General features: G+C 46.6%; 1 protein-coding gene across 25 annotated transcripts in view; it reads right to left on the bottom strand.

Moving 5' to 3' along the window:
- EPB41L3 (erythrocyte membrane protein band 4.1 like 3) overlaps nucleotides 1-20,584 on the bottom strand; it is a 971,190-nt gene that overhangs the window by 271,152 nt on the left and 679,454 nt on the right. For all 25 annotated transcript variants that reach the window (XM_069620665.1, XM_069620670.1, XM_069620666.1 and 22 more), the window contains exon 11: nucleotides 8,492-8,667. In XM_069620665.1, the coding sequence (XP_069476766.1) occupies nucleotides 8,492-8,667 (176 nt within the window). The remainder of the gene's footprint in view (nucleotides 1-8,491; nucleotides 8,668-20,584) is intronic.

The following is a 20,584-nucleotide window of genomic DNA, read 5'->3' as shown; positions in this document are numbered from 1 at the left end:
TGCTCCCATATTAAGACACCCGCGCCCCGAGCTTCCCTACATAGTGGAAACAGATGCATCCAGTTCAGCCATGGGAGCAGTCCTTTCCCAAAAGGATCCCGAAACTAACCAGCTTCACCCAGTGGCGTTTTGGTCAAAAACATTTTCAGCCCCTGAATTAAACTATGCCATAACCGACAAGGAGCTGCTGGCCATCAAGTCCGCCTTCAAGGCTTGGCGGCACTATCTACTGGGTGCCAGACATACCATCACGGTCATCACCGATCACCGCAACTTACAATACCTAAAGACAGCCAAAGCCCAATCTTCGCGCCAACTCCGTTGGGCATTGTTCTTCGCCGAGTTTGATTTTGTAATAACCTATCGACCAGGTTGTAAGAATGGTAAAGCAGACGCCTTGTCCCGGATTGGAATGGGAGAAGCAGAAATAACTTTAGAACCCGTACCCATAATTCCGGAACAGAGAATCCTTGGCCTGACATCCATACAGACACTGGAGGACATTCAAAACAAGATCCACCAACTCTTTGATTCCGTTGCCCTACAGGACTGGGCAAAGAAAGGTCCAGAGTACTCTGTCATCGATGATTTACCTTATTAACAAGGCCGGCTATTTTTACCGCAAAAAGAACTACAGGAACTTGTCATTTCCCATTACCATGACACCTTAATAGAAGGGCATCCGGGTATTGCAAAAACCGAAGCTAAAATTAGGAAGCAAATTTTGTGGCCCACCTGGCGAAAGGATGTCAAGTCATTTGTCATGTTTTATGGCATTTGCGCACAAAATAAAGGGCAAAAGAAAAAACCTGCTGGATTATTGCAACCATTAGACATACCACCTACCCCTTGGCATACCTTGTCATTAGACTTTATCACGGATTTACCCCCCGTACCAAGGTCACAATACCATTCTAGTTATTGTAAATCTTTTTTCTAAAATGGCCCACTTCATTCCTTTAAAAGGGATACCTTCAGCTTCAATCCTGGCCAAGGAATTCCTTGAAAATGGTGTCCGCCTGCATGGCTTTCCTTCAGTGTTAATTTCAGATCGGGGCAGTCAATTAATTTCACATTTTTGGAGGAAATGCTGCCAACTGGCACAAATTGATGTTAGGCTTTCGACTAGTCACCACCCTCAGACCGACGGTCAAACGGAGAGGACCAACCAGACTCTTGAACAATACCTCTGTTGTATGCTACATCAGTCTGAGGGGAATTGGAAAGACATTCTGTGGATCGCAGAGTATGCCTACAATAATTCCGTACACTCAGGAACTGGACAAAGTCCTTTTTTTACCATTAATGGGCACCATCCTCGAACCTCGGATTTGGACTCACCCCAGCATTTAGAGATGCCCGCAGTGGACCATCTCCACGCTGTTATTATATAAGCCTTTAAAGAAGCAACCATCCATTTGCAAAAGGCTAAGGAAAAATACAAAAAGGATGCGGATCAGCACAGAAGTGAAGCTCCTCAATACCAAATAGGGGACCAAGTATGGTTAGCCACTAAGCACTTACCACTCAAGGGGACTCGAACCTTTAACCCCGGTATTTGGGACCTTTTTCTGTCAAGGCAATTATTAACCCAAGTTGGACCTACCTGCTCATATGCGAATCCATCCCGTCTTCCACGTGTCTCTTTTGAAGCCAGTGCAACCAGGAACTAGGCTAACCACTCCACCTGAACCTATCCTCATAGACGGGGAGCCCGAGTTCGAAGTCAAGAATATTTTGGACTCAAAAAGAGTGAGATCAAAACTCTTTTACCTAATTGACTGGAAAGGTTATGGTCCGCAGGAAAGGTCTTGGGAACCTAGTGACCACGTGCATGCACCTCGTTTAGTGAAGAGGTTCCATCGGGAATTTCCAGACAAACCACGGCCAAGGGGGAGAACGAATTTAGGAGGGGCCTTGAGGGGGAGTGCTGTCATGATGCCTGCCCCCGGAAGACCAGACCAGGCCCAGCAGCCCCGGAAGCAGGCATCATGCCACTTGGAGCATGCCCAAAAGCCCCAGTTAGGGTCTGTTTGGGTGCAGTCCTGGCGCCATGGGCGCCAGGCTCATTATTGATAACTTACCTGAAGCAGACCATGCTGCATACTCACCTGAGGCAGACCATGCTGCATGAAGACTCAAGCCAAATGAGGCTTAGGAGGGACTATTTTACTGAAGGGACTATTTTGTTACTTGGGTGGGGCTGTGGAAGAATACTTACCTGGATCTTCTTCCAAGGCTATTTAAACCACGCCCGGACAGCCACACGTGCTTCGTGTTATTCTGCTTGCTGCAGCGTAACGCTCACCGTGTTTTCAGCAGCTCCAGTCTTCAGCCACGCCCGCTTCAGTCCTGGGTCTCCTGAAACAAGAAGAAAAGAAGGATAAAGGTTAGAACAGGAGTTTTAACTTTAATCCTTACCTGAATCCTGATCCATTTCGCCACGGAGCTGAAAGACAGAAGTCTTTGAAGCATCACTTCGCATTCCTACGGCGCCGCGCTGAACTCACCCGCTTGGCGGTACTTCAGCATTCCATAACGCTCTCTCCATCTCGCGGCAGCCCTCCGACACCTAAGGAGACAAAGACAGCAAGGTGAGCAAGGGGACTCTCTAAGGCTATACAAGCTACCCCCAAGGACTTACCTGATTTACCACGGGGGGTACTCACCTCATCTGGGGTCGGCGCAGTCAACTCTGCTTCATCGCCGTACCCCGGCCCCTAAGGGGAAACCACAATAGACTTACCTGAATCTTACCAATTGCCATTTGGAAATCTTCGAGTGGACCTGCAAGGAATCGGACAGAGTGAAGATCAGACATTTGAACTCTTATGAACAATTGGACTTTAGAGTCAATACTGGAACTCACCAATTCCTCTACGCCAGTGAAGTAACTGGTCATCAACGCGCCCCTGCGGTCGACGCAGGATGGAGAGCTCATCCTTCCAAACCATCAGGTGAGACTAAGGAGGGGACATCAAGAGTGATCTGTGGGAAGACAACGGGAGTGGGGAAGGTGGGTTGACATTCAATTCCACGGGTGGTTAATTCCTCTTCTCCTATGCAGAAGAATATTCCTGCGAGCCAGACAAACTAGGCTGAGCAGGCCAGTCCAGTCAGTCATCTCAGCGCTACACGTCACGCTGGTGGAAACTACAGCGGCCCAGTTCCGGTCGACGCCCCCGTGGGAACCAGGTGAGCGTAACACCAGAAGAGGAGTGTGCTCCATTCAGGGGAAGAAGAGCCCAACCGAGGGGTGCCACAGTGACGAGAGGGAGCATGGCTGATCCCAAGAAGAGGGTCATGTAACATGGAGAGCAAAAGAGCCTCAGTAAAGGGCAGGGCTTTTGGGGCACTTGCCAAGGGTAAAGACTCCCCAAAATGAGATAAGGAGAGGCCTTGTGGTACCCAAGAAGAAGGGATACGGACAGAGCACTGGAATGAACCAAGGAGACCTTCCTGTCTGGAGCTTTCCGTATGCTTCTTTGTTTGCTGTTCTTCATATGTAATCTTGAGTTTAACAATTACATTACCCAAGGAACTTTATGTTACTGCCACCGTGTACCAATTTCCATGCAATAATTTTACTGCTGCTTATGTCACAGGGTCATGACCCTGTCAGGGGTGCAAGGGGATTATAGGGTGGGGGCAGTCTGGGATCCCCTCGTGTGTCATGTATATTGTTAATGGTGTCAACATCCGTCTCAAAAAGGCTCCCAGCACTTTTTGGGCCAGTGTTGGTGGATTATTATTATTCTTTTTTTTTATTTTTTATAACTGCAAATCCCAGGGTGCACCTCGGAGCAATCAACGAAATCCGGAAGGGACCAAATGAAGAGCAAAACAGAAACACTGCAACTAATATGAACTATGAGCCTTCAACAGAACCCAACAGAGTCGAGCACCCCAGACAAGCAGAGAACTCAACAAAAAGCAAAACTACCTCTCAGACCCACAGCATACCAGAGTAATTTCAGGGAAACTAAGAGAGACCAATAACAAAAGCATGCTGGAAAAGTTTTTGTTTTAAGGCTATTCAGCTGTGTAACCCAGCCCCTGGGAAAAAGAAAGGCACAGATTGACCAGTAGTGAGATTGGCGCTGAACCAATCAGAGGAAGAGAGCAGGTCAGAAGTAGGAGAGCCACAGTATAAAAGTGGAAAGATTTTTTTAAAGGCAGTGTGCGGTTTGCAGGGGTGAGGCCAGGAGTTAGACCAAGACCCCACACAGAGGACAAACGGATAAGTGAAGTGCTGGCAGATTTGGTGACAGAATTGGAGCAGAGCACAGGTGAGGTATTTGTGAGCGAGAGTGCTACCATGTGGCAGTGAATAAGAGTGTTTGTTAATGGGGTCGGGGGGCAGTTGTGAAGAAAGAGCAGGAAATGGGACCAAGGGAGAGAGGGTAGTAGATAGAGTGAGTCGGTGTTGGGAGAGAGTAAGGGTAGTAGAGAGATGTAGGAGTGGGCACAAGGAGAAGGACACAGGACAGAAATGAGGAAGTGTGATAAAATATTGACAGTGTATTTTGTGTGAGAAAAGTGAGCGAGTATTCAGAGGGTGAGCAGGGCACCCTTATCCCCGAGTAGGGTGTGAGAATAGTGGTGTAGTGAGAGGTAGAAGGGGGATGTAGTAGGAGGTCAGGAGGGGTGCAGTGCACTGAAAGGTAAAGAGGGGTAGGAGAAAGGTGAGAAGAGAAGGAGAAAGAATATAGAAAATCAGAAAGAATATAGAAAATCAGAGGAATGGAGAGAGCGACGGAAGGTGAGAAGGAGCAAGAGAAATAACCTTGGAGTAGCGCAGGAGAGGGAAGCAAGAGAAGTAAAAGCAAGGCAAAGGAGAAAGGGAGGAGTGGGCGATTGTGAGAAAGGACCAGGGTGTCTGCAATTGCCACAAAGAAACCATCATTTTGTTGAACACACCAGGGACAGGTACAACTAGAGCTGTGGAGGAAGATTGACAGATGAGGTATTTGTCTTTAGGCCCTCATTTAAGCTAGTATCAGAGTGTAGGTGTTAGCGATCTCTAGTGGGAAAACCTAGTACTTATACGTGCCTGGGCTAGGGAAGGAGATGATAGAGGGACGCCTATTAGTATTTCCCTCCCTTTCTCCAGCCTGGTGTGATATATTTAATGACTGAACAATCTGCTCATATTCAGACTAAACAATCCACATATTTCAACTGGTATAATAATATTCAAAACCTTTGAACTGTCTCCCAGTGTCAGAGAATTAAGGCCATTTGTGACACTTAATAAAACTCTTTAATAGTATTCTGGAGTCAGTAGTTGTGTGTTCCGTCTGTCTTGTAACACTACAAACAATATCAATAGTGGGTTGCACCTTTAGGACACAATACCATGTGATGTGTAGGCACTAGGGATTTTTAACTGTTTGGCTAGGCTGGCTGGTTTCCTTTTCACACACCCCGCTTGTCAGTATATGTTGTATGTTTATCTGTGATTGTAGACCTACATTAAGGTATATGAGTGTAGAGAGTCCTCAAAGACATTATTACCTTTTATAGATGCACTGTTTTTAATGCTCTATATTATGTTCTAAAGTACGGATTTATCGAGATCTATGCAATGCAAACTGCAATTTATCACAGTGTTGTGTACGTTTCTATGGATACGTGTATGAACTAATTGTACTGTTGTGCTAGCCTACTACCCTCTTCTGATGGGTCAACACTGCCATGCTTATTACCCTTAAGAGAGGTGGGCTTCCCTTTTTGGTTTGGTGTGTTACCACCCCCACCCCTACGCCCCCCACCCGCACCCGCAGGTTAGTTGCTCTACAGTCCTGAAAAGGGGTTGCACAAATATTTTTGTTAAGGCTATTACATGTTCCAATCCTGATTGCGGGTTCAGATTCTTTGCTGATGATGTAATAACCAGTGTTTTGTCTGCAGGAAATGGGGAGAGGACAAGATGTTTGAGAGCCCAAGGAAAATCCAAGATGGTGGAACCCCTCTCTAACTGGAAAGTCTACTCTACTCAGCCCCTTACTCTGTCATGCTACCATGCAGGGGCCGATTTAATGAACACCCTGGTGTGACTTCATTTGGCTATGCAGTATGTGTTCTTTGAAGCACTAGACCTATTGCTGGCCCCTAGGGTGCAGTTCCTGCCTACCTGGGAGGTGACAACACTTTCACAGAGAAGACAAAAACTTTTGCTGAGACCAAGCCCAAATGGTTTGTTTTGGGCGACACACAATCCAAGACGGTGAATACACAGGCGTGACTTCATTTGGCTATGGTGTGACTTCATTTGGCTATGCAGTATGTGTTCTTTGAAGCACTAGACCTATCGCTGGCCCCTAGGGTGCAGTTCCTGCCTTCCTGGGAGGTGACAACACTTTCACAGAGAAGACAAAAACTTTTGCTGAGAACAAGCCCAAATGGTTTGTTTTGGGCGACCCACAATCCAAGACGGTGAATACACAGGCGGCCCTGATCAGGAGGATCACTAGAAATCAAGCTGGTGATCAAATTAAATCAAAGGGTTTTGGCCAATATAATTGTGGAGTTCCATTGATCACCATGCCATGACCGGGCACGGTTTATATTTAGAATTGTCATCTGCCACGAGATCCAGTGGTACACAATTCTATAATTTAATTTGGGTTCAGGATTATCCACAGTTAAAGGCAGATTTTGACATGCTGGACTTTTAATTCCAGCAGTTGCTGGTAGGAATGCAGATGCCACTTTGTGAATGCCATGTTGTCAAACCACAAGGCTGCTGCTGAGAGGGGTTAGTAGAAAAGCTCAACAAAGCCACATGTGGCACACTGATTTTATAGCATGAACCACTATCAAAAGGAGGGGGGGGGTCTGATTAGCAGGACTCGCTTTTAGACACACAGCACAGGTTATTCTGCACTTACAAATGGCATTCTGTCCCAGAGAGTGAGGGATCAACTATTGACCATCCTGAGGGGTTGCATCACAGAGCAGTGGCTTGCTTTGGCCTCCAGAATTCACCACTCTGCCTTCTCTGGTTTGGCTACAGTGACTTTGTCAATCGTGTTTCTTTCAATCCTCGCTGCCTTCACTACCTCAGATTAGTCTGCAAAGTAAGACTAATAAATGACAGAATACCTGTGTCAAAGGCTTCTTGCAAGAAGGAGTTTGTTTCATAGACAACGTGCAGTCCAATGGTGCAACACCTTACAGATGGAATGTGTGCTCAGAGGCTTCGATCAATGACAGTAAGAGAAGCATAACACCACAATTGAACAGAAGAGCTTCACTAAAGGCAGAGCTCATGCAGTGGCCTGAAGCATACATTTGATGGGTTCCGACTCCAGGCACATGATTTAAAGGCCATTTTATTTTGCCTATAAATTAACAGGATAGGTTTTGTTTGGCTCCATGCAGGCTTCGGAGCACACTGAGCAACCTTTTAGGCATAATGGAGACAGTAGATGCTGCTGCGAAGCATTTGTGGAAATGTGCCCTCTTTTAAAATAACCAATGGGCTATGTTTAAAATAATAATGAGTTGGGATGTTTCATAATGCATGACGACCACCGGCTTCGAAGCCAAAGAACAGAAGCACATGAGAGCATCTTCAAAGTCCTCATGTGAGTTTAGGGGCATGACATCAGTCATCAGAACCACACAGACCATTACAGAATCGAGGTAATACACTGTTTTAAAGTCTCAAGCTCCTTAGGGTGGAAAACCACTTTTCTTGGACCAGTTGCTTTCTCATTAACCAAAGAAAACATTGTACAAGGAAACTTCATACTGCAAGCACAGCAGAACGGAAAGTGTTGCTTGGCAACCATAGCAAGTACACTAGAACAAGCAGACCCCAAATTAAGACCATGACAAGAAGCACTAGCATCCGCTTCGTTCAAGAGGAGAAGATGTCATTAGCGATCCTTGTGAACAATTTTCTTGGGATTCTGCACCAGGCATAGAGCACAGCCTCCTTCTATCACATCCTGTTACTGTCAATGACAGGGTAACCTTTACACTGAAGAGAATAACTAATTGCTATGAAATAGATTGCAGGTGAGTAGGGAGTATTAATTGTAAAACTGGAATGTAATATAATTCAAATAATTTGTTTCAACATGTGTTTCTATTACACTCTAAATAACCATACATTGCTTCCGGATAAGAATGTTTTACTTGAGTCTGGTAAGGTTATGTGCATTTATGTATATCTCAAGCATTCAATAATGTATGTTAGCTAACCCATGTTTGAAATGCACTTATAGTCACTGGGAACTGTGTTTGCCTCTACACAGCATACTGTATTATAAATTAATGAAATGCCCATTTTATAAGGAACTATAAGAAGGTCTACTTCACAAACATTTGAAGCAACAGACTTACTGAAAGAACACCCCCATAAAGTATTACAAAAAGGATCAACATGCATTTCAGGTACTGACACCCTAATTTAGCAGTAGCACCAACAGACTGCTGATCACACCTTAAAACTTGCCTCCTGTTTATATGAGCATCTTACCTCCATCCAAACTGCGCGACATTGTATACCGCTTGCTAGATGAACGCTCAAAATAAGGCGCTGGCCGGTCTATCAGTGCACTGGCTCTTCTCGTCTGGGCTTGTGTCCTTCCACTGTAGCGGAATTTGGACCCTAACGTGAGAAATTTCTTTGGCGGTGTTTCTGGCAGCAGGAGTCTGAAAACACAAAGAAATATTCAAACAGGATTCTGAAAGTGACACAGATCTCATTACTCAATTTAACAGTGAATTTCTTTTTAGTAAAATGACTGTTTGCAAAAATATACATTGGTTCAAATGATGCATCAGTGCTTGGCTTATGAAGAAACAAGGGTAAACCAATGGAATGAGTGCATGCCCTTAAACAGCACCAGTTTGTCATTTTGAAGAGCTTTGTACAACCTGAATTGTAAATTGTAGCTAATAAGGGCTTAAAAGGTCTGTATTCAATGAACGATTATATAAGTTACCACTGGTATCAAAAGGACATTTTGCCAACACAATGGGCCTCATTACGAGTCCAGCGGTAGCCGTGCCGGTAAAACCAGCAGGCTGCCGCCAGACTCGTGGTGAATTTCTGCCACCTGACTTGCCGGAATAACCAGGGCATTACAACCTTGGCGGTCCGGTAAGTTAGGCGGCAGCAATTATTACTCCCCATTCCCATTCGAGTCCCATAGGACTCAATCGTAATGGGGAGGACGGAAGCACCGGCACTGTGTGCAACTGTGCCACTGCTTCCGTCAAAGTCTGCCGGAAGGTGCCATTCCGCCTGCCCGGGTCAGACTTGGCGGGCGAAACGGCACCCGCCAGCAGACTCGTAGTTTGCTGGGACAGAATCAACGGTGCCGATAAGCTTACCAACACTGTTGTATCCCGACCGGCAAACTTGTAATGAGGCCCAATGTTAAAAATCACACGGGCAAGCAAGTGCAGTTGGTTATAAAAATGTCTTCCGACTGCTTCCTACCAAACTAAATGACCGCTGAGCAGCGTTCCTTTAGGCCCCAACTTAGCAGGCTTCAACTTTTTAAATTTCCCTAAGACGGGTGATGAGTCAAAGATGGTAATTAACATGGAATGAGAGGGAGTATTTCATACTTTTCTCCAAATTCCAAAATCAGGACATCAATTCGAAAAATAGATGCATGGCATATTCCCTCCTGGCAACTTTCCTCACTGCAAAACATTGTAATTGCTGGCATTTTACAGACCTTAGGGCAACAACATTGGTTATGATCGAGACTGGTTTCCTGGGCAGATTCTATGGCCGTCCCCCCGTGTTTAACCTGGAAGGGAACTCTGAACCTTTTTCCTCCCACACACTATTCTGGGTGCTAAACCACACAGCTGAAGCAGTGGCAGCCAGGGCTAAAAATGCCCTAGGCCGCCCTGTCTCAACAGCTCTTTGGGTACATCTCACCACAGCGGAACTAGGATGCATTCTAATGCAATTTAAGGGAACTGGTCCCAAGTGAAAATATCATTTTATTTAGATCGACTGCACAGAGCGGTCTTTCTAAATTCAACTGTCATGCCCATGCTGTACGCAAGTGAGCGCAGGGGCTGTGTGAGAAACCTGAGGGTATTCTCCCAAGTAGTCCTCGAGAATCTCTTATTCAGGTGGCCAGGGGAGGGCTGGCGCTCTCAGATCCCCACTCTGGCAGTGGACGAGCGAGGGAGGATCATCCGGGTAGGGGAGCACGGGGTAATGCTCGGGGGGAATCCCCAGATGAGACGCAATATCATGCCAAGGAAGAAGGAGAGGAGAATGAGATCCTTGAAACCTTTGCAGGTTGTACCACAGCTATCTCCTGTCCTCCCAATTAAGCGCCCGTATTAGAATCCCACCACCCATACACCTCTGGTAAACCAATCAAAAGCCCAAATCCCATCACAGTAAACAACCTCTCTCAGAATCCTTGTTTTCATGTTGCCCACCAGAGTACTCCCGGTCATTCTTGTCCATGTCCCTCTGATGATTCATTACCGAACACCCAATCTTTCTGGACAGAACACTACCATTCCCACCATCCCCTCTTTTCAGTTCACAATCCCCGCTTTCCCTGTTTGTTTCCTAAACCCTACCAACCCTGTCCCTCGGATTATCATTTTCCGAATTCCCAGTCGAATTGGACCAACAACTACATTTCTCATAAACCCTCTTACTCATTTCACAAGCCCTACAAAAACCACTCTTCCGAAACTATCCAAACCCCTAGGGATAAAAGGTGGAGCACGACAGCACACTTGAAGCAAGACAATAGCATTAAGACTGCATGTGTTGCAGCAGAGGTTGATGGTACACAAGACCCTCCTCCAGTGATAGCCAATCCATGGAGAGAAGCTGGTCTCCATGGTACCCACATTGACTCGTATCACAGCCGGTGAATTGTGGGGGAGTCGATAAGAAAACGGGCTGAGCGGAGCGAAAGGTAGCAGACCAATAATTTAAACTTTGGAAAGCTTAAAGGAACTTTTGAGGAAGTGAGGAGAAAGCTTGCAACAGAGGCATCCGGCACCACGTGGGTGCTCACACAGAAAACTCTGGGCGATTACCCGAAGGTAGAGACTACCATAACCAGAAGACCTTGGGAAGAGGCAAAGATAGGTCAAAGTAGTCATACAGGGGTCCTGAAGATTAGCAAGAGTGAACCCGGCAAAGGGATGCTAATGAAAAGAGGTCAAGTCTCAAAGTCCCGTAAGGAATTGTTGGTAAAGGTCAGCGAGAATGAACCCGGCAGAGGGAAGCCGACAACCAAGGGCAAAGCCCAATGAACTGTGTTTCATAAAGTTGGCAAGAGTGAACACGGTGGAGGAATGCGAACGAGAAGGGGCGAAGTCTAAAGTCCCATAGTGATGTTTGGTAAAAGTTGGCGAGAGCGAACCCAGTAGAGGGAAGTCGACAACCAAGGACAAGGCCCGACTAACTGTTTAAAAAGACATTGAAACCTGTGAATGAAAGAAAAGCCAAAGTGAACCAAAAGGAGGGAGGCGGAAGTCAAAAAGGGGTCCGAGTCTGAAAGAGGGAGATCCAGGGTGGAATGTCATCACCCAGAGTGCATTGAAAAGGAACTGTTTAATCGATTGGTTGAATACGATTTGGTGAAAGGTCTACGCCCCAGAAGAGGGGAACCCAGGGGTGAAGCCGTCACCCAAAGTATATGTGGATCAGAACTGTGTGTTTGTTTGTTGAATGCATCAGGCCCTCGAAGGAAGAGATTTTTATTTGAAAAGAGACTTTACCATCGAAGAACCCAATAGGTGGAACGAAACTGTCGGCTCGTGCTGAGAAAGCTCGAGCCTGTGCTGCGTTCCAAGGTCCCACCTTGTCCTGTGCTGAAAACATGGGGAAGGGAGATCCCTGGCAATCACACCCTGACTTATTATTTGTGAACACTTCTTTCTTTATTGAAAACCCTATCCCATCGGTTCTGTAATTAGTTGTAAGGAATTTGCAATAGTTTTTGTTTAGTATAGGGCTTTTTTATTTTGACACTACGCCACAACAAAAACCGTTGTTATTCTGAATGCGGCAGCTTTCGCTGGGAGTCTCCTGAACTCACTCAGGGTTGGGGGAGCCCAGGAGACTCCATGCGAAAGCTGCCGCTGTCAGAATAACAACATTGTTGTGTTTGTGATTGCCGTGGTTTTCCAACCACGGCAATCACAAATACAACAACGTTATACTTTTAATTGGTGCGCCTCAGCTTTTTGCCTTCATTTTATGTTTTCAGTGCTTCCCTGGGCTTGGGGAGCACAGAAAACGTAAAATGAAAGTGAAGGCAGCCTCCTAAGCTCTGCTCAGGCTGCAGTAAGCAAAAGCTCCCAGTAGGGGGCTTTTGCTGCTTGTTTAGTGCCGCATGGGCAGAGCAGAGGAGGCTGCCTGAAATCACAAAATGGATGCCCCCTAGTGCTTCCAATTTTAAAGTTTGAGCTTCATTCGCTCAATATTTTCCATAGGGACTTAAAAAAAATATAGATTTTAGATATTTGTTTTATTATTGGCCATCCTTTTGGCCAATAATATTTCTGACCGAACCATTCCTTTAATAAACACCCTTGAACTGATTGCTTGTGTCTGTTTTTAACGTTGCCACCATGAGTTCCTTACAGCTGACAAGCACGCCAGTACCGGGAAGAGCAGTCGGGGGAGAACAGGTACGTTTAAGTGAGTGTAAGTGTGTGTTTGTGTTTTGCGTGGTTGTAGGTTTGGTGGTGGGGTGTGCTTGGGTGGGGAGGGATGCGTGAGCAGTTGAGGAGGGAGGTTCAGGTGGTGAAACCCCCTGATCTAACAGACAGGAGGTGGGGCTGTCATTTTCGCTTTTGGCAGGCCGCTGGAAATCAGCTGAAAAAAAATCAGTCTTTTTGGTAGGCGACCAATAAAAAGCAATAACAGTTTGCAGAGGAAACATAGGCCTCAATTTAGAGACCTTGTAGAAGTGAGCCCATCCTGTCTGGTCATTTGTAAGACAAAATTTCTATTGTTGTGGATTCTAGGGCACATTTTAGTCAACATTTAACTTTTTCCCTTTATTTTTTGGCGCACCAACTTATTTCTGGTGTGCAGAGGAACTTCTCCTGAAGTCCTTCTGCTCTTGTAACCCTTTTTTCCTTACTTAAGGTATATGGTTTTGGTCAACCACGAGGCACCCAGTCCCAGAGATGGCCATCAGGCATCCCATTTTGCCGTAGTGTGTAGATTGGTGGCAGCTGTTATTTAGTTTTGGCTTCACCAGTGGTACAAACCATTTTACTGCATGTGTAGCCCAATGTAATTTTTTGGTAGCTATTGGGACATCATATTGTTTTTTCTTTTTTTAAACCCTGCCTGCAGCCATTTTGAATGTACAGGCTTATTTTGTTCAGGGCAACCACGGAATAGGCACAACATGGTTGTTCTGGCCACGTGGGCCCTTTGAGACCCCAAATGGCAACCCTTTATATTGTTTTCAACTGGTTTAGACTAGAATAAGTCCCTGGTCTCTCCCTCCAACTTCCTGTTGGGTGGTCTGGGCTAAGCGGCAGTACTACCGACCAAGCGGTAGGGTTGACCATAGGAAAGATTTTCTTCAGGCAACTTTCCCTCCATCATCTATGGACCCCCAAACGTGTTGATTTTGAACCAGTCCTGAATTTTTACAGGGAAGTGAAGCCTTCAACTTCACTCCACTGGCCTTTTGCTCATTTTGTTATGGTGAAATTCCTCAGTCCTTCAGACTTTCAGTAATGGGAAACTATGTATCCCTTTTGTCTTCTTACCTCTTAGGTAACTTTTTGACAGTGCACACAGCATCTTACAATGCAGTGAAAGTGGGGATACTTTTGTATCACTCTAGTCTTTTACGCTTAGGATTTTTGATTACTTTTATATGTTCCTAAAGACAAGCTGGTGACAGCAGATGATCTTTTTACAATTTTTGCATTATTTAGTGTGCACATTCGCGTCTAGCACCTCTGGCTACTAAACATGGCTAGGGCAATAAAATGGCAATGCCACAAGATGTGTTGCTTGTCCTGTGGCCATATTGCTGTTTGGCCTTCTTCCTGCCTTCTCAGGTCAGGAAATCTCTCATAAGGTCATGCATTTGTCCGGGAAATCTGCTTCTTTTGTGGACTACTGCTGGCCTGGTGTGTGCAGATTATAAGAAATAAAGTTTACCATCTAGTCCCCAGGGATCCCGTACTCAGGTGGCCAGGGAAAGGCCATCGCTTTTAGATCCCAACCCAGGGGGTGGACAAGTGAGGGAGGATCACCTGGGTAGAGGGTCCTCAGGGAGTGGGGGAGAAACACCTAATGGTGAGACATGGTATTCCACTATTTCCACAGCCCATCTAACCCCTATTCTTACTTATTTTATGGGGAACTACAGCTTCCATTATTCCTCCCCAGGTTACATTGTCAACAATACTGAGACGAGGAAGAGGAGGAATATGATCAGGCGGATTACCTCGACTAACTTACAATGGCTCTTTCCCTGTAATGAGACGAGGCAGAGGGTATTACCCAGATTGAACTTTTATAATTGACCTTTTGCACAATTGGCCTAATTATAGTGGTCCTATTCGACCTTCTGCACAATTGACCTTCATTAGGCCCCGTTGTGGGCTACGGGCATCTCTCACCCCTGCGGTTCTTCAGTTCGCACCTCGCGGGCTGCGGCTTCTCCTGGCATCAGCATTTCCAGAAGCCGGTTTCCTTCTTCGTGGCGATGGTGCTCCATCCCTGAAGGCCCTGTAGTGTTTTGGGACTCTGCTTTTGTCAGAATTCTGGCCTGCTCCTCCCACCTTCGTGTGTATCTCAAACAGTACTCCTCCACTGTGGGGCTCCACACGTCAGTGCTTTCCACTCCTACTTAGAGAATGTTCTCCTCTCCTTCAGGTGTCCGGCTGGTTTTAAGTTCCTCCTTGGGATTGATGGAACAATCCGATGGGTCCTGGTGTGCAGCAAAACGCGGCACCATATACAGGTGAGAAACCAAGCCTCACAACTTAATGGGACCCTGTACCTGATGCTGATCAGTTCCCATATATCCCATGAACATGTTGTGAGCGTGAGGAAAGGGGCGGATGTTGTCATTATGACATTACTCATCCCCAAAGGGGGGAGGGAGGGTGCACTCCCATTGGGATCCCGCCTGCCAGGTCTCCTATGGAGGGTATTGCACAGCAAGCTCAACTCCCTAGTCCCAAAGAGGGTGGCTCCTGTAGGGGAGACATGGTATCACAAGTATGACATTGACACAACGTGTACAATTGAAAAAACCTTCATTGAAGTTTCTGGGGTTGGAAAAACTCCTACTTTGCCCTATAACTAAGATGGGAGTAGTCTCGGCCATCAAACGATAAACAAAACAGTCCTAGTGGAGTCTGTCAAATCAAAATGTCCTATACTAACAAAACCTAATGCCTGCCCTATATCTTGCTTTATGAGTTAAATTGGTGCTCATTGCTATATGTATGGATTGAGTCCACACACCAAATACTACGTCAAGGGGCGTCTAGCTTACTTTTTGAAGCAATATGTATAACTTTGGTTGAAAATCATAACAGACATACGAGTAATGATGTATTGTCACTAATTTACCATGTGGTAGGAGCAAACCCTTTTGTTTCATAATACCTTCTAGCCCTATATCCTTCCACATAAAGGGCCATCCCTATCGTTATCTATATCTTGTACAAAACGTGTATAAAGGAGAAATGTATGTAAAGGAAAAATCAGTGTTCAAAAGAATAAATGTGGCTGAATCAGCTCTCCTACACAGGTTAGACCACACAGAGTAAGGCAGTCCCTGTAGGCAGGGTGACACACTCTGGCGTGGGTTTTCAACACAGTAAACTGCTCCAAAACGTGGATCGAGGCCCGCCTGTGCTTTCACGTTTAAGTCTCTTTCCAAATAATGTTTCAACAAAAAGTTCAAGTAGGCCGCCCTCTGTCGGGCTCAGAGCTCTTCAAACCACAGTTCACGTGGGTCCCCCTCTGTTGGGTTCAGACCTTTCACAACAAAGTTCAACAAAACTTGCAAGGGGACTCCCTTCCTCAAACTTATTACACTTCGGGTCGCCTTCAGTCGGGCTCAGACCGCTTTCGGATGTCCAAATCTGCGTGGCTTTCTTTACAGACCTCCGCAGGACCACTTCGACTAAAAGTTTAAGGTTCAACTTTCACTCTCCCCTTCTCTAGGAGTTGATTTTGCTTACTTTGCTTTATCAGTTAATTCGCTTTATTGTTACAAACAATGCACCTTTCATGGAGACTTTCGAGTGGGATACTTCCTTTCGCCGGACCACTCTGTTACTCTGTATCGCTGATTTCACAGCTGTCCTTACTTCAAAGTTAATTCACAGGTCTGCCTTTCTTCGTGTCTCATCCACACGCGTGCAGTCTTCACTTGCAATAATATCTTGCCACTTCAAACTTTCTTTAACACACACCAGACTCTCAGGTCGCTTGCCAACTCACCGGCTGTGTGCTACTTTCTTGGTTTTACGATTTCCAGTTCACAAGTCAAGGTTGGCTTGGCCTCGTCTGCCCAGCTCTGCCGTTCACCTGGGAGGGTCGCTGATGTCCTTGAAACACAATGCAGCCTTCTGATGTGGGATCTGTCCTTCTCCACGTGTCATCTGTGGCCTGTCAGAGGCAACAACCTCCAGTAGGGAACTCTTGGGGTTTTTCGACCCACTGCTCTCGTCTCCTGGTCTGTTGCTCTCCTCCAAGATGTTTGCCTTCGCCCCGGACGTTATGCTCGTACTCGTGTTCCGCCTTGCTCAGATTGTGTCTCTAGGTTCTGCCTTTTATCCACGTGAAGAGAGTTAATTGGTATCAGGTGTATGCACTTAAAGTCAAGTGCCTGACTTTGCCTGACGCGATTAACGGGACATGTGCAGTACGATGTATGAGAGTTAGTCTTGTTACTCTCAGTCATCCTCGGCCCAGTGTTTGTGTAAAAAAAAGGAGGGGGGTGTTGTTGGGACCTCAAAGAATCCTAAAAAAATAGGATGGGTTAGATGAACAAAAAAGGGGGAATACCGCATCTCACCATTGGCTGCCTCACTCCCAATCCCAGATGACCGCTCACCCAGGTGACTCTCCCGCACCTGTTCACCCCCAGGCTCTGGATCCAAAGGCGATGGCCGTGCCCTGGCCACCCGAGAGAGAGTTCCCCGGGGAGTAGCGGGTGAGACACCCACTGATTTCTCACACTCCCCTTTAGAGAGAAGAGACAAATTCTCTGGATTCATCACACAATCAACAATGGGAGTCCCTGTGGGTTTCATGGTTTTTAGAGCCTGCCTGGACTGTGGCTAGTGAGCTGGCTTAATATAGACCAGTTTGTGGGTGACCTGGATATTGGTGGGAGGACCTGTGCATTTCACAGGCTGGTCCCTGATTATTGAATGAAGTCTGCTGTAAGATAGCCTGGTGCTGAAGATCCTGGTTTGGCCATACTGGCAGGGCCCTGGCTCCTTTGTCCTTGCATCCTGCTCCTTCACTGCTGGTGGACTTCGGTGAAGAGCAATTCTTTGCTTCCTTTTGTCCTCCTAGGTGGTTGGACTGGCTGTCCTTGCGGGATTATTCCTCACCTGCAGCTGCTGGACACCTAGTAACATCTTATGGTGCTTATGGTAGGGATTCCTTCTAGTTGTCCTATTGTGGCAAAGTTCTCAACGAGTCACTAGACAAATCCAATACGTTTTCAGTTTTCATTATAACAATAGTGTAACAAAAGATGCAATTCAGCCTTGCACTCTAGGTGCGAGCCCTGTATATCTTTCAATCAACCTTGAGGGGGCGCCCACCTCTCTAACCAGTCTCCCTATTCCAACAGGTAGTAGTATACTGCCAGTTTGCTATAGCCAGAGCATCCCTATCGCCTGGTCTAGTCCTCTCAAAGGAAGAACCTTCTGGATGTGCCCTATCTCTGACTCAATCAGGGACTTCCATTGTGACCTAGTGTTATAATCTGATTGTCCTGGTGTGTTTTCCATCCAGATGACCATCTCTAAACCTTTTCCTCACTAGTCTGCCTTTGATCTCCAACCTGTATCCTTTACTCTCTTTTTATACTCCACCTCCTGGAGTTGGCTCTATCTCCCTACTCCTGTCTCCAACATCAGCTGCCTCGTGGTCCTGTCCTTCTCACTAAACCTCATCTCATCTCATGGCTTTGTCTCTCTCTACCTCTCCCCAACTTCTCTCATCTCTACTTTCCAACTGAGTTCTGATCCAATTTGCTTCCCTTCAATTCTCACTCTTCCCAACACTACCCAGACTCTACTCTCCTTCACCCTACGAATTACAGACCTATCACAGACCTATCACTACAGTCCCCTTCTTACTCAAAATCCTCGACAGAGTAGCATACCTACAAATAAAGGACCACCTAGAAGCCAACAAGACCCAAATTGACAAGCTAAAGGACAAAGGGAACTCAGCTATGCTACTCCTCCTTGACCTATCGGCGGCTTCCGACATAGTGGATCACACAGTCTTATGTAACCACCCCAGGTCAGCTGCCCATTTTTCAGGTGATGCCATAACCTGGGTTCAATCCTTCTTAGCAAATCGCACTATGGGAGTCTTCTCCCCTCTCGCAGCCGCAGACCCCATTGAAGTCCCCTGTGGGGTACCTCAGGGATTCTGCGTCTCCCCCACCATGTGTAACATATTTACTAAGCCCTGTTCGACAAGTTGCACAGACTGGGTGTCACCTACACCAATTATGCAGATGACACCCAGATCCTCATCCCCCTTTCGGGCAACTTCCTGTAGGACTCAGCCTTTGTAAATAAGATATACCACCTCATTCAGGCATGGATGGCATCCCATGGCCTCTGCCTGAATGACGATAAAACTGAACTAATCCTAGGCTCTGAGACGGCCATAAAAAAACTTGACCCCAACTACGCCACCTTCAATATCGTCAACAACGACATTAAAGTGGTACCTGCTGTCAAAACACTTGGCTTCTATCTCGACTCTGCGCTTTCCCTCAAGAAGCAAGTCAACTCACTAGCATCCTCCACAGCTTACACCTGCAAACTGATCCGAGCTTGCCGACCATTCCTCTCTGAAACCAGCCACATCACCCTAGCCAACGCACTCATACAATGGAGACTGGACTATTGCAACGCACTTTATGCGGGCTCCAATAAGTACATCATAGACAAACTACAAAGACTCCAAAACAATGCCCTAAGAGCAGCTCTCAATATTCCTAACAGAGATCAAATCTCTGCATTCAGAAGAAATGTTCACTGGCTCAACATAAAAGACAGAGTCCTCCTCAAAACACTATCCCTGACCTCTGAATGTCTAAAAAAGATTGCACCTCCGTATCTTACAGAGAGAGAATCAACAGGAAAACCTCTAACCGACCCGAGATCAGCCAACGCCTTCACCCTTGAGATTCCTAGGTACAAACTGAACACAGCCGGCGGCTCCAGCTTCCCAGTTACAGCTGCCCAATCCTGGAACAAACTCCCACTTGAGCTCAGAACCGACCAACCCTAACCCTCATTCAGGCAAAAACTTCTAGCATGGCTATGGTCCAATGATGCCTAAACCCAGCGCCAGAGATATCTCCCTTACCCAGACAGCGTACCATACCTCCCGCCAACTGCATGTATGCCATCCTACCACCAGCAGATACTCTATCTATTTCTCTCAGTAACTTGATCACCTACTGTAACATGTCCAAGTCCAGCCGATGACCTCGGAAGGGCAGGAGCCCCCACCCCTCTGCCTGCCTGCCATCCCGCTTTGGATGTGCAACGGCAGCTAAGGATGAGCCCATGCCCATTCCTCCAGGCGGCATACTAAGAATCCAATCTGCGTCCCCGTATGCTGTAGTGTATGCAGTGCTGATGCAGAGGTAACGCATCTTTACCTTTATTGCACGCGAAATCCGACCACTCTAAGATGGCCGACACACCTTCCTCGGCCTGGTAGCACAGAGCTACCAACTCGCTACGCTCGCCACGCCTGATTGGCTACCCCATACCCTTTTGTCTACACGACGGCAACCGGAGGCGGAAGCCGCGTTTCCAAGGGCCGCGTACTAAGGGCCCTGTCTGCAGCTGTCCGCAGATTGCCGCCATCCATCCTCCAGGATACGCTGCTGACATAGTAAGTACTGAAATCGATCTCCCATCCCTCTTCGCTTATGCTCTGATCATGGCCTAACATTGACTTCCTCATAACTCAGATTGCCTTGCTTTATGCCCCTTACCAGCTGCACAAAGTTATATGTATCTTGAATGCTCGATCAACCGCAATTGTCTAGGGCCCCTAGCCCATGTTCACCACAGGTTAAACTCTGTTGCGGACTTATCCTGAATGCAATAACCGCTTTGCTATACCATATGACCTGGTGCTATTCCTCAGTTGTACCAGTTCACCTGCTATTAATGAGTTCATCGCGTACAATTATACCCGCGTCCCCTTGTGACCACCTATCGCAGCTAATGCCACAGTACTACACCATACTGACCATACTGAAATATTGTAGCCTGAAGTTAACTGCACTCCCGACTGGGCGCTGTGCACCACTTTCCTCAGCCCTACCTTGCTTAATCCACCTAGGCACTA

Source organism: Ambystoma mexicanum, chromosome 5q (genome assembly GCF_040938575.1).
Source record: "Ambystoma mexicanum isolate Mex_15411 chromosome 5q, UKY_AmexF1_1, whole genome shotgun sequence".
Classification (NCBI taxonomy): domain Eukaryota; kingdom Metazoa; phylum Chordata; class Amphibia; order Caudata; family Ambystomatidae; genus Ambystoma; species Ambystoma mexicanum.
Note: the sequence above shows the minus strand (reverse complement) of the source record. Positions and strands in the feature narration are given on the sequence as shown.